Genomic DNA, 15,202 nt, shown 5'->3' on the forward strand with positions numbered 1-15,202 from the left:
CACTAACAGGTAAAGTAAACTGATGACTTGCCTGAGGTAAATAAAATGCTACGTGACATTTTGTTTACAAGCTGTTTTATTGACGTCTTTCCGTGGTTGAAACACTGATTAAGCGATTACATGAGGCATGAGATGTTCATTCATGTTTATTTCACGTTAAAACTAGTAGTAAAGGGGAAGACATGATCACGCTGCCGTTTGAACAGAGGCGTTTATACAGCGATCTGTCGTGCCACATCAAAGAGCGCCAAGTCAGCATTTATTGTTTTTGAATTTCTTGAAAAAAAGGACATAATTTGAAAGATGAGACTTTGTTTCTTATCAAAAGTAACAATATATAAAACTGGAAGTTTCCAATGAAGTTCAGCTTGTGCAATGGTTAAAACAATGCTTTTTGTTCGGCACAAATGCGCACCAAACCGAAAGACCTGCACCGAAAATTTTCGTTACGGCAGTGTTGCCAAGTCTGCGGTTTTCCTGTGGATAAGGGCTACTGTAACACTGTTTGTTTTTCATGTCCGCGGGTTGAAGCACCCCCCAATAACGTGATATTCAGACCCTGGAATGCAAATTTTACTGGAGGAACCCCACCGAAAAATGTGTATTTTACCCCCTGGAATGCAATTTTTACCGGAGAACCCCCCTTAAAACGCAATTGTGCTAGTTTTGAGGAGCAATTTGGCAGGTTTTGTTGTGAAAACTTGGCAACCCTGTTTCAGATGGAGCACAATTTACTACACAGAGCCATAGTTCACTGACAAGCTACACAAAATCGCATTCATAATCGGCAGTGAATCGCCTGCGATTTTTAACGGGATTTTGTGTAGCATGTCAGTGAACTACGGCTCTGTCTAGTAAATGCCACTCAATCTGAAAGCACGTGCTGACAATTTACTACTAATCACAGGAGCGGCTATACTGACGAGATGCACATGAAAATGGCATTTTTTGCACAGCCCTACTCTTATGTCATTCCAAACCTGTAAGACCTTCGTTCATTTTTGGAGCACAAATTAAGATATTTTTTATGAAATCCGAGAGCTTTCTGACCCTGTATAGGCAACATTGCAACTACCATGTTCAAGGCCCAGAAAGGTAGTAAGAACATTGTCATATGGATTATTTTAATGATGTTCTTACTACCTTTCTGGGCCTTGAACATTGTAGTTGCATTACTGTCTATGCAGGGTCAGAAAGCTCTCAGATTTCATCAAAAATATCTCAATTTGTGCTGCAAAGATGAATGAATGAGTTTTGGAATGTCATGAGGGTTAGTAATGAATGACATAATTGTATTTTTTGGGTGAACTAACCCTTTAAGATGGTTTGCTGTTCAGGCTGGTTTGTTTTGCTGGTTTTAGAGGTGTTTTTCACAGTTCTTTCAGTCAGTTTCTTTCAGTTCTTTGACCAACTAAACCAGCTCAGCCAGGCCAGCAACCCAAGGTTCCTCTAAAACCTTTTTTGTTTCTCCTGTTTCCTCAAACCATCTTGTTCTTTTTTTTTTCTCTCTTTTTTTTTATTCTGTTTTTGCTCATTTGTCTGTGCTGATCGTCCCTGTTTGGAAAGTAGCTGTTGCCGTGACAATGACAAAATGGCCTTTTGCAGTGGGCTGAATTCTAAGAACCAAGCTGAAAAGAAAAACATTGTACTCCAGCTTTCTCTTTCTTTTTCTCTTCCTCTCTCTGTGCTTACAAAAGGCATAAATGAAGCTCAGAAGAAAAGTTGGTCTATAATTCCCACACCCACACAAACATTTGTTACAGCAACACGAGTTCAGTGACTTTTTTTCTCTAGCAGACCTGTAACACCTTACAGGCAGTACTTCAGTAACCTCACCTCACATGTCTTTCAGTGTGTGAGCTACACGTGCACAGCGACTGTGGCCCGTTCAGTGTTAGCGACTGTCGTGTCTGCCACCAAGATGGAGGGCAAGACATTGTGAGTATAAGAACCAGGACTGCACCATCTACTGACGTATCAACCTGACTAAAGCCAGTACACCAGAGAATAAAATCATGACTGACCTCCACTTGTTTTTATTATATAAATATAAATTAACAAAAATTGCATTAACTGAACATGTTACATAATTTACCAAATTTTAAAGTCATTGATGTATAATGCAAAATGATTTCTGGCATTTTGACAGATAATTCTCTGGACTTGTATATACTTCAGAAACACTCCCACAGCAAAGGATGCTAATAGGGATTAGAATAAAAAAAAAAGAAATATAATTTTATTTCCCCTTGAGAAAATGGGTTGTGATATAAGTGAGAATTGGAGAGAGAAACAAGAAACTCCAGGTGTACTCTAGTGGAATAATTCATGGGATGTTGTTTTTATGTTGAAATAGGTGACAAGATTGCAAGGTTGCAGCATGTTTTCTTTTGCATTTTCATCTCGCAGAATTAAAAAAAAAACACAACACAGTGATTGATGAAACGAAGAGCTTTTGCCACTGAAGTTGTGATGTAAATGTCACAAATACAAAGCATTACAACATTTTACTGACAAAAAAGAGAGAGAGATGGAAAATTTACAAGCCCGACCCTCTAAGTGAAAGATAAGTTATTTATAGTGCATCCTCTTAGAAACATATGAGACGTGAAAAGGTGTAAAGGAAAAAAAAATTACTAAATTAGTGAAGTTGTTCCCTAGTACTCAAGATAATTTACTTTATTAGAACATGATCATCTTATAATTAGATTTACTTAATTATAATTGGATCCTTTCTAATTATAGAAACTTTATCCTACCCCTAAAATTGAAGAGAAATGATAGGTTGATAAGAAGTGTAACACAGATGTTGATCCAGGAGCATGTCCTGGGTTAATCACATTCCCTAGCTTTATTTTTGCTCTAGATTGTGTTATTGGTATATGGTTTTTCCTAACCCATCTTCCCCTCCTGCTCTGATAGGACATGTACCAGCACCACTGGCGGGAGGGAAACATGTCCTCAGGTGCCCGCTGTGAGGTGTGTCGTCGCACCTGCAGTTCTTCGGACACCCTGGCTGGCATGAGATGCGAGTGGTGTGGTGTTACAGTAAGTGTTTGGTTTTAAAGTGCACCCAATCTTTACTTGTCTTATCATTCAACACTTTAAGTTTGCCTGTTGTCGGTTGTATTCATCACACAAACGGCTTCAATATTTAGTTATAAGAATGAAGGTGAGTGGGCTTTCAGGCTGTCGTGTCTCACAATGAATCAATCTATTAATAAAAAAGGTGCAATGTTGGATGCAGCTCAGCAGAGTCAGCACTCACAAAATTGTGCTCCATTAAAGTTAAATACGGGGGGGGGGGGGGGGGGTTGTAGTACTTCGCTGTGTTTTTATTCTTTTGTCATCTTGGCAGTGGATATTTTTTCTATTGTCTGGCCTGGTTTCTTGGTTTCAGCATAGGTAGGTAGGTGCCACATTAACTTAATCAACTTCCAAAACCATTACTATGGCCTAAAATGGAAAAATAATTGCAAAATTGTTGAACATGTATGTACTTATACCATTCAAAAGTTTGGGGCTGGTAAGATTTATTAATATTTATTTATTTATTTAAATATTTTTTAAAGAAGTCTCTTACACTCACCAAGGCTGGAATTTTTAGCAAAAATAGGGTAATATTGTGGAAATATTATTAAAATTTACATTAACTGTTTTTTATTTTAATATATAAAAAATGTCATTTAATCCTGTGATGCAAAGCTAAATTTTCAGCAGCCAGTCTTCAGTGTCACGTGATCTTTCAGAAATCATTCTAATATGCTGATTTGTTGGTCAAGAAACATTTCTTATTATTATCAATGTTGAAAACAGTTGTTTTTGTGTAAACTGTGGTACAATTTTCATTAATTTCAGGATTCTTTTGTGTATAGAAAGTTAAAAATAACAGCATTTATTTGAAATGGGAATCTTGTAACATTATAAATGTCTTTACTGTCACTTTAGATCAATTTATTGCAACCTTGCTGAATAAAGTTTTAATTTCTTTCAAAAATAAACAATCAATCAATCAATCAATCAATCAATCAATCAATCAGTCTTACAGACCCCAAAATGTCAATGGTAGTATTGTGTTTGTCCTCGTGATGCCTTTTTCCAAATCAGTTGTCAAGACATTCATTTTACATTCTGCATTTTTGTCATTAATCATATGACTGTGTTCCAAATCACTCACTTATAAGTTTCCTTTTCACCAAGGATGCTAACTTAGAAGTCACCTGCCCATGCAGGTAGGTAGGTTTTGGTAAAGAGCCACTGTGTGTAAATGGTATCGCAGTAGGGCATTCCAATGACTCACTCGCCACTTTTTCCCGCATTATGTTTTATTTTATCCCTTTCCCAGCACTCATGTTTTTCAGTATGTAGGTTAGTAGATGATGTAAGCACCAGTGCCTGAGCAGAAGGTTTTTTGAGGACAGAGACAGCAGGTACATATTTGAAATGGCTGTTTGCAACCCAAATACTTTGAAAGCATAAACCTCAAGGATTTAGAGGGATTTGAGAACAAAGACACAAGGACTTATACACACACACACACACACACACACACACACTGTAGCTGCACTTTTATTGTAGTCGAGTTGGGGTGGTTTACTGGCCAAATATCAGTATTGGTAACCAAAAGGTTGTTGGTTGAAACTCTGCAAAGGTCAGGCCATAAATAGTAGACCATTTTGCTCTTTAGTAAATCACCTAGCCTCTGGTTAATGTAGCACACTTACTACAGGGACAATCCTCCTATATATTGCTTTGGATAAATAAATGCAGCATCTGTTAACATTAAACTGCAATTGTCACAAAGCTGTACTGCTTGTAATCTTTTGGTTCGACCACTTATCATATGTTTATATGTTTGCAGGCACATGCGTCATGTTACATAATCATCCCCCCAGAGTGTGGCATGGGGCGGTTGCGGAACATGATTCTTCACCCCAGCTGTGTGCGGATCTGCTCGCGGAACTTCAGCAAAATGCACTGTTACAGAATCTCGGAAAATTCCCAACACAGCGAGATGGGTAATGCCTGGACACGTTCACACTCTCACCGAAATCTGAGCGGACATCTCAAACTTAAAGAAATGTTCAGGTTTACAACAAGCTCTGTGGATCTCACATGTCTGTGAATGCTAATATAATAGAGAAGTGTTTTCTCCAGATAACCTGGATGGTGTCGATACTCAGAGTCCAGTAACTTCAAAGGAAACTCAGTCTACAGGATCACCTGAGACGGGTACAAACCTGGGCAAAAATGACATGGATAATAGTAATCACCATTGTGCCCAAATTAATCTCCTTTCTCCTGGCCTACAGGTAAACAGACGCTGAAAGTGTTTGATGGCGACGATGCAGCTAAGCGGAATCAGTTTCGTTTGGTTTCAATCCCTCGAATAATCAAGAATGAGGAAGTAGTGGTGAGATTTTTTTTTTTAACGAGTCAGGTTTCACCAGAATTAAACTTACACTGTATAACTCAAAATTGTTATTGTAAAGACCATGCCTGAATAATACTTTTTTTTGTCAGTGTTGTGCTGATTTCTTACTTCCTGTCCTGACAGGAAGCATCGCTCAGAGCGTTCTACATCCCAGATGAACCGCAGGATTACGAGCTACAGAGTTACAGCCAACAGGGACTGTTTACAGATGACATCATCAACCGTAACGGCACGCCAGACAACAAGCCCATTTTTAAGGATACAGTGTCTGATTCCTGGCTGCTCAGATCAAAACCCAGAGAAGTGGAAGTGGTGAAGATTTATCTCGGCTCGCTCAAGTGAGCTGTACTTCTGCTTTTAGTGCATATTTGCTGTTTTGTTTTGTGTTGTCCGGCTTTCGTAAATACATAGATTCACAAGGAATATAAGAGGTTAAATACATCGAGTAATTTATTTAACCAATGCGTTCCAATGACTGATTCATTCACTCATTCATTCAGTCTTAACGAATGGGTCGTTTAAGCATTGACTCACCCGATTCAGTCAAAAACACAGATTCATTCAGTTACGAAACACCGCTGTGTGATTCTCAAAGAGGCGCAACGGTTCTGATTATTTCCGGTATTTTCTTTGGGGAAATAAAGCAAACAACAGACAATATGTGACCCTGGACCACAAAACCAGTTTTAAGTTGCACAGGGATATTTATAGCAATAGCCAAAAATACATTGTATAGGTTAAAATTATAGATTTTTCTTTAATGCAAAAAAAACATTAGGATATATAAGTAAAGATCATGAAGATATTTTGTAATTTTTCTACCATAAATATATCAAAACTTAATTTTTGATTAGTAATATGCATTGCTAAGAACTTAATTTGGACAACTTTAAAGGCGATTTTATCAATTTTTTTTTTTTTTTTTTTTTTTTTTGCACCCTCCGATTCCAGATTTTCAAATAGTTGTATCTCAGCCAAATATTGAAAAATTGATACTTCAGTGGTTCAGTGTCACATATTGTGTCTAAAATGTAACTTGCAGTATTAACTTGCTTATTGAGCTGCTGTATAAAATCAGTTTCACATATGCAATTATTCTGATATTCAGGAAAAACTGCACTGTTGCTCATGTGATATTGCTAAACTACATCATATGATAAAACTAAAACATAGAGGGGCATTTAGGTCCACATATCTTGAATTTTGAGTGCATTCTAATGGTATTGTTATTGTTTCTAGGCAATACATATCACACACCACTATTTTATAGTTACTTTATATAAATAAACAGAACACAATGGAATTTTTTTTATATACAAAATGGTGTTCTATAAAATTTTAGAGGCTAACACATCGTAAAGATGTGCAGTTCTTATGTAAATATGGGAGATCCAGCTTACAGTTTACTTATCTAAGAGTTTTATGGCACATCAGTCGTCTCGCTTTTCCAAACAAATCCTAAATCATCTCCAGACATCGAAAGGAAATTGACAATAGCAGTGTCGTGTGCCACTCGGCGAGGGCAAGTGTATATGAAACCCATCAAAACACACATGGAATGACTGATGACAAGCTTGCTGTTGTGTGTCTGGTTGCCACGGAGATGGAGTGACACAGCATCCACGGTTTACCTTTGATGTTGTTGCCATGCCAGCAGGAAATGGATCACAAATGCTGATGTACCTCTACAGAAACTTGAATTCATTAAACAGCCTCATGTGCTTGATGTTTCCATTAGATCAGGCATTTTGTTTTGTTAATACGGGTCTGGAACTAATGAAGCATTTTGTGTTTTATTAACAGTTTTGAGTCAGGGAGGCAGTGAGTCAGACTTAACACATGCTGCCAGTTAGTGCCACAATCAAACGTTAATGTTCTTATGCAATATTTGATCACAATAAAACAAAACATTGTCTGAAGTTTTAGTGGCAGACCAGCATGTGATTTATACGGTGCCAGATCGCTGATGAATCATGGGATGGAACGTTTTTCAATGCTTAATGTTTTCAAATGTTGCCGTAATGAAGAAAGTTCTTTCACGTGTGTTGCAGGGTTGGAGTCACCTCAGTTACTGCTGGGAAAAGCAACACAGTAGAATCAATCATAAAGGAAGTGCTCTCACAAATAGGAAAACAGGTACCTTGGAATTGAATACTCAAAAACACAACTTAGGTTTATTTGAATAAACCCTTTAACCCTACTTATTAGTATGGTATCTCAAAACATGGAAAAACTTTACCAAGTGATTTTTTGCTTAACACATAGCAGTCACACCCTTGTATCGTAGTGGGAACTTTTGCACAGGCAAACGCCACAATGTATTTTTCAGAAAATGCAAAAATCTAGTTATTTGTACTTTATCCACAATTTGTATGTTAATTTACATGGTTTCTGCAAATGTCCATAGAATGAAAACCCTGCTGACTTCAACCTTGTAGAAGTTTTTATGAGCAGCAAACAAGGTAAGATGTCTTACATAGGTTGTATATATTTTAATGAATAAAAGATCATTTTATATATATATATATATATATATATATATATATATATATATATATATATATATATATATATAATATATATATATATATATATATATATATATTATATAACATTATTATGTTCCAGTCTGGTTGCATGCATGAAAATAAGTTTTTCTAACAAAGTGTTAAAATGAGGTATTGCAAAAATTACAACGCTTTCCAGAAAGCTACAAAATAAAACCAAATGAAAAAGATTTCTGGTGCAGGGTGATTTTGGGTAGATATGTTGAACCAAAACATTTAAATAATTTAAATTGGAAAAATTGTTTGACATTTAAAGTGTTACATAGTCCAATGAATCAAATATATATATATATATATATATATATATCTATATATATATATATATATATATATACAGTACAGACCAAAAGTTTGGAAACATTACTATTTTTTAATGTTTTTTGAAAGAAGTTTCTTCTGCTCATCAAGCCTCCATTTATTTGATCAAAAATACAGAAAAAAATGTAATATTGTGATATATTATTACGATTTAAAATAATTGTTTTTCAAATTTATTATACTTTAAATTATCATTTATTTCTGTGATGCAAAGCTGAATTTTTAGGATCATTATCACATGATCCTTTAGAAATCATTCTAATATGATGATTCATTATCAAAGTTGGAAACAGTTCTGCTGCTTAATATTTTTCAGGACATGTGATACTTTTTTAGGATACTTTGATGAATAAAAAGTATAAAAAAAAAAATAAAAAAAGAGAAGAAGCTATGTATTTACAATATAAATATTTTGTAATAACAATATACACTACTAGTCAGTAATTTGGGGTCAGTAATTTTTTTTTCTTTCTTTTTTTAAATAAAATCAATACTTTTATTCAGCAAGGATGTGTTTAAATTGATAAAAAGTGATAGTAAAGAACATATATTATTAGAATATATATTATTAGAATTTTTTTTTTTTTTGAATAAATGCAGTTTCTTTTTAACCTTTTATTCATCAAATATATTAGACAGCAGAACTGTTTTCAACTCATAATAAATCAGAATATTAGAATGATTTCTAAATGATCATGTGATAGACTGGATGTTACATGTGACACTGAAGGATGGAGTAATGATGCTGAAAATTCAGCTTTGCATCACAGGAATAAATTATTTTTTTTTAAAGTATATTCAAATAGAAAACTATTATTTTAAGTTGTAATAATATTTCACAATATTACTGTTTTTTTTCTGTATTTTTATTGAAATAAATGCAGGCTTGATGAGCAGAAGAAACTTCTTTCAAAAACATTAAAAATAGTAATGTTTCCAAACTTTTGGTCTGTACTATATATATATATATATATATATATATGTATATATATATATATACACACATTTTTTATATATATATATGTATATATATATGTAATGTATTTTTTTATAATTTAATTTTAGATATTTTATAATTAAAAACTACATATAGTAAAAATGATTTGCCTGATTTTTATGTCATTGTCTCCAAGTATCTTTAAGAATCTGATTGATATCAAAGGTGTTTATAGTGTAAACCCTTACAAGACATAGAAAACCTCAGAAAAATGTGGAAGGGTTTCACGGTATCCTGACCTTGTGTTTCTTATCCAATTTCAGTGCAACGGCAAGTCCTCGGCGGTCAGGAGATTTTATTGGACAAACTGCAGGAGATACGGAAGGTATTTGAGGCGGGTCATGGTGATTTTGCTTGGCATTTGGAAAACACTCATTGTTAATTATCCCTAATAAGCACAGCACACTTATCTTACAGTGTGTGTGCTTGTTATGGAATAGATGAGAGCTTCTTGGTTGTCTCAAACGCTGATTCTGAGCTTGTGACTTTCAGACGTCGTTGCGACAGATGAATCAGACACGGTTTTACATCGAGGAAAGCAGGAATCGTGTGGCACAAGTCAATCTGCTCTTGGGAGGCTTTCCGACACAGCTTGACAGAGAGGAATACACACACCTGCTTTCCGAACACCTCGCAGTCAAAAGTGAGTCTGTGTGTGCTCATATGATGTGTAAGCTCAAGATTTAAACAGCTCAGATCCTTTGGATTTCATTTTAGGATTTTATTAATCTTTCCATGAAATTATCCTCGCACAATGCTGACCTGTAAGTCTGTTATGAGGCATCTTGTGTACTCATCGCCGCTCGTCTGGAAGGGATTAAAACGGAGGATAAAGTGACGGCTGGGCATTTATTGTGATTGGACTGGAGGGTTAAAGGAATAGTTCAACCAAAAATGAAAATGTGCTGAAAGTGTACTCACCATCAGGCCATCCAAAATGTAGATCTGTTTGTTTCTTCATCAAAACAGATTTGGAGAGATTTAGCATTACATCATTTTCTCACCAGTGAATCCTCTGCAGTGAATGGGTGCCGCTAGAATTAGAGTCCAAACAGCTGATAAAACATCACAATGATCCACAAGTAATCCAGTCCATCGATTAATGTCTTTTGAGATGATTGCTTGTTTGTAAAAAACAAATCCACCAATAACTTTACATAGTTGATTCTAGCCAAAATACGAGTTTATAATCCATAATAATGCTTCTTCCAGTTAAAAAATGCTATCCCCTGTTGTCCTCTCACATCAAAATCCACCGAACTGTTTTCACCTAAACGTTGCTTATGTACATATTTCACACCTGATTCAGACAAGATGACTCTTTCACTGGAGAAATCAATGTTATGGATAGAGGCCCATATGCAACGGTTTGAAGTTCAAATGTCTTTATGCATGAGTTTATCACAAACATGAAGCTTTGTGCTTCACAAGGCATTAATTGATGGACTGGTGACGTGGATTACTTGTGGATTGTTGTAATGTTTTTATCAGCTTGGACCCTCATTCTGACGGCACCCATTCACTGCAGTGGTGTAATGTTAAATTTCCCCAAATTTGTTTTGATTAAGAAACAAACTCACCTATATCTTGGATGGCTTTGGGGTGAGTACATTTTCAGGAAACTTTCATTTTTGTGTCTTTATTTCTCTCTCACTCTTCCCCACCCAGGTCATTTGGTCACCATCACTCACGTGTACTCTGGACAAGGTAAGAGAAACTGCATATTCATAAATCATAGGGTTCTGTGAGAGAACGGCCTGTTTCCTCGTCACAAGAAATGCATCCCTCCTTTAGAGGTGGCTTATAATGTCTGTCTTTGTTCTGAGCACAACTGAACTGCATGACTTTATTTGATAACACTGAAGGTCGCTGGTGCGTGCTGCAGAACAAACTGCCTGCTGTGTGCTTAGGCCACAGTCTGGCCTACTCTCAGTGCTCTGTAAATGAGAGCCCTTGTTCTGCACACAAATGCTCTGAACTGCTGGTTGTTCTCAATCATCCAACATGCCCACTGGCTCAATCGACTTGATGCTTTGATTGGTCTTTATATTGCTGATGTAGCAGTGTGTTGGTTTGTGTGGAGATCTTAAAATAAGTAGTGGTTAACACACATGTTGTTACAACTAGAGCTACTATTCTACTTCTTGCTAGGATTTCCTGTTGTTCGATACTGTACTATTAATATATATATACAGTGCCCTCCATAAGTATTGGAGTCAAGTCATCTGCATATATGATTAAAAGATGAATATGAGACAAAAATACAGAATGTCACATTGTACTATTGGCTGTTTCAACATATTCATGTTTTACAACAGCACCAGAGTTTCATGTCCTAATCTTATGTGAGCATAAGTATTGGGACAGTCGAACTTGAAGCAAATGTAAAAGTTTAAAAGCTTCTATTTAGTATGCATGCAATCACAGCAGTGAGTCTGCCACCCATAGACATCACCGGACTCTTGGTTTCATCCACTGAAATGTTTTTCTCAGACTTCAATACAGAAATTTTCAACTGTTGCTTGTTTTGAGGAGTTTCTGCCTTTAGTCTTTATTATTATTATCATTATCAGTGTCAAAAACTGTTGTGCTGTTAGTGTGTTTGAAGAATTGAGCCGCTGTGCTGTTTTCAGGTGCAGTGGTTTTGCAGATCAGCTGTTTCTCAGAGGCAGAGAGGATTTACATGCTGGCCAAAGACACAAGCATCAGCGGCAAACAGCTCTACTCACTTGTCATACCTGAGATCATGGTACACCATCTTTTTGCAAAGCCATACTGCACATCCGTGGTTGCAACAGACTTATTTTACATGCTTTTTTTAACAAATAAAAAGTAAAAATGCTGTTATTTACTCACTTAAATGTGATCAGTAGGTCACATGCTGTTCATTGCAACAGCAGAGTTCGTAATGCTAGCCCAATCTTTATATTGCTCTGCTCTCTACAGGCCAGTAGTGAAACTACAGTAATGTAACTGTTTTCTCTCCCCACAGCAAAGCAAGCTGGCCAAAGGAAGTTGCCCGCTGCTAGTCTTTGTCAATCCTAAAAGTGGTGGATTAAAGGGCAGAGAGATCTTGTACAGTTTCCGGAAACTTCTAAACCCTCACCAAGTGTTTGAGCTGACCAGCGGAGGACCACTTCCTGGGTTAGACCAACACTCCTTTTGAATGATGTATCGATGTTGTGACTGACGAATGAATGAATACTGTCATTTCCCTTCTCACATTTGAGCTTTTGTATTGTACAGGTTGCACACATTCAGGGACGTCCCTCACTTTCGTATCTTGGTGTGTGGAGGAGATGGCACAGTGGGATGGGTGCTGGGGGTTCTGGAGTCCATCCGGCACAAAATCACCTGTCGAGAGCCAGCAATTAGCATTATACCAATGGGCACCGGTAAAGGATGGAGGGAATATTCCTCATTTAATTCTAGTAAGCTATATGTTTTACTAACTGTTAGCATCCATTGTTGTTTGTGTTCAGTTATGCTCTGTGTTTGGCAGGGAACGATCTGGCTCGGGTGTTGCGATGGGGGCCGGGCTACAGCGGCGAGGACCCCTACAACATCCTGCTGTCTGTGGACGAGGCAGAGGAAGTTCAAATGGATCGCTGGACAATTCTTCTGGATGCACAGGAAATGACAGAGGATGGTGAAGTGAATGGCTTCCTAGAGCCACCCAAGGTACATCATGAGTCCCCAAATTACAATAAATACAATTTCTTCAGTAGTAGGCCTATTGTTTTTTTTTTTTTCTTTATTTTTTTTTTTATTAAAATAAAATGTATATGATTTAATTTAACTTTTAATTATTTTTTAATAATTTATGTAATTCATGCACTTATTATAATATATATTATGTATTAATTATCTATAATCTAGTGCTCCTGTAGCTCAAGTGGGAGAGCATTGCGTTAACAAGCGCAAGGTTGGGGGTTCGATTCCCCGGGAACACATGATAGGTAAAAATTGATAGCCTGAATGCACTGTAAGTCGCTTTGGATAAAAGCGTCTGCTAAATGCATAAATTTAATTTTAATTTAATTTAATCAATATTTAATAATAATATAAAATAATAAGAATATAATAACTAATTATAATATTCATTAAACTTTCAATTTTTTATTTTGTAATGCAGTATTTTTTATTAAAATAAAATGTATATGATTTAATTTAACATTTTAATAATTTATATAATGCATGCACTTATAATATATTATGTATTAATACATAATAAGAATAATATACAATAATAAGAATAAAATAACTAATTATAATTTTCTTAATTTTTATTTTGTAATGCAATATTGTTTTTTTCTTTATTAAAATACATATGATTTAATTTAACATTTTAATTATTTGTAATAATTTATATAATTCATGCACTTATTATAATATATATTATGTATTAATTATGTATAATCAATATATAATAATAATAATAAAGAAGAAGAATATAATAACTAAGTAAAATGTTCATTAAACCTTCTTTTTTTTTCTTTTTTTTTTAAAAGCTCTGCTTAGGAATTTTCACACATTTGCAAGGTACTAATGTGAAGAATCAGTCATAACAGGGTTTACCTGTCTGTTTTAGATTGTGCACATGAATAATTATTTTGGGCTGGGAATTGATGCTGAACTGAGTCTGGACTTTCATCATGCACGTGAGGAGGACCCAGACAAGTTTAATAGCAGGTGACAATTGTTATTTTACCTCAGATGGGTGGCCATGTGACTCACAATTAAGGTGAAGGTGGTTTCTGCCTAGGGTTTTTGATTTTGTCATTGTTCTTGCAGGTTTCACAATAAAGGTGTTTACGTAAAGGTGGGCCTGCAGAAGTTGAGTCACACACGAAACCTTCATAAAGACATCAGCCTGCAAGTGGACAGACAGGACTTGGAACTGCCCAGTATAGAGGGACTGATATTCCTCAACATTCCCAGGTAAACACACGTCAGTCTCACACAGTGGTAGTAAAGACGTTTGTTGTTGAAGATTAAAGCTGCTGTTTGTGTGTCTAGCTGGGGTTCTGGTGCTGACCTGTGGGGCTCAGACAGTGACTCTCGGTTTGAGCGGCCCAGGATAGACGATGGGATGCTGGAGGTTGTGGGAGTTACTGGTGTTGTGCACATGGTGAGTTCTGATGTTTTTTTTTTTTTTTTTTTTTTTTTTTTTTTAACAGTAAAAAAAAAAACCAAGGAGTCACAAAATACAGTAAAACAGTAATATTGTGAAATATTATTGCAATTTACAATAACTTTTTTTATTGGAATATATTTTTAAGATGCAATTAGGGCTCTAACGATATGATCATGCGCATCTAGTCAGTAAATCTGGTTCCGTGATTAGCGCTAAATCGCCATAACCTGCTTTCAAATGGAGCGGCATTTAATAGACAGAGCCGTAGATCACTGACAAGCTATGAATCGCCTTCGATAATCAACGCGATATTGCGTAGCTTGTCAGTGATCTACGGCTCTGTCTATTAAATGCCGCTCCATTTGAAAGCAGGTGATGGCGATTTATATATATATTTTTTATATATATTATTTTTTTTATTTTTTTTCAGGGTCAGGTTCAGAGTGGGCTGCGTTCTGGGATTCGTCTCGCTCAGGGCAGCTACATACGTATCAGTGTGAACAAACCCATTCCAGTGCAGGTGGATGGAGAACCCTGGATACAATCACCTGGACAAATCATCATCTCTGCTGCGGGACCAACGGTGCGTTTATATACTTCTAAACTCGTTCATACCCCATCATTGACCTGGTTGGTTCAGTTTTTAGCAGCTCAGCAGTGTGAAGACAACACTCAATAAAGGTCACAAAGGAAGCAACTACCTCATTAATAAGAATGTGCAAGAATTGTGAACGAAACCAAAGGTCATT

At 36.0% G+C, this 15,202-nt stretch overlaps 1 protein-coding gene across 1 annotated transcript in view; it reads left to right on the forward strand.

Moving 5' to 3' along the window:
- The window catches only part of LOC122147427 (diacylglycerol kinase theta-like), a 30,025-nt gene that overhangs the window by 12,867 nt on the left and 1,956 nt on the right, over nt 1-15,202 (forward strand). Inside the window, exons 4-22 of the mRNA XM_042769971.1 lie at nt 1,853-1,938; nt 2,923-3,048; nt 4,862-5,018; nt 5,158-5,232; nt 5,313-5,413; nt 5,558-5,772; nt 7,486-7,570; nt 7,842-7,896; nt 9,580-9,641; nt 9,809-9,959; nt 10,985-11,023; nt 11,950-12,065; nt 12,309-12,460; nt 12,563-12,711; nt 12,819-12,997; nt 13,908-14,008; nt 14,111-14,257; nt 14,336-14,447; nt 14,884-15,036. Coding sequence (XP_042625905.1) covers nt 1,853-1,938; nt 2,923-3,048; nt 4,862-5,018; nt 5,158-5,232; nt 5,313-5,413; nt 5,558-5,772; nt 7,486-7,570; nt 7,842-7,896; nt 9,580-9,641; nt 9,809-9,959; nt 10,985-11,023; nt 11,950-12,065; nt 12,309-12,460; nt 12,563-12,711; nt 12,819-12,997; nt 13,908-14,008; nt 14,111-14,257; nt 14,336-14,447; nt 14,884-15,036 — 2,261 coding nt within the window. The remainder of the gene's footprint in view (nt 1-1,852; nt 1,939-2,922; nt 3,049-4,861; nt 5,019-5,157; nt 5,233-5,312; nt 5,414-5,557; nt 5,773-7,485; nt 7,571-7,841; nt 7,897-9,579; nt 9,642-9,808; nt 9,960-10,984; nt 11,024-11,949; nt 12,066-12,308; nt 12,461-12,562; nt 12,712-12,818; nt 12,998-13,907; nt 14,009-14,110; nt 14,258-14,335; nt 14,448-14,883; nt 15,037-15,202) is intronic.

Source organism: Cyprinus carpio, chromosome A14 (assembly GCF_018340385.1).
Source record: "Cyprinus carpio isolate SPL01 chromosome A14, ASM1834038v1, whole genome shotgun sequence".
NCBI classification, from domain to species: domain Eukaryota; kingdom Metazoa; phylum Chordata; class Actinopteri; order Cypriniformes; family Cyprinidae; genus Cyprinus; species Cyprinus carpio.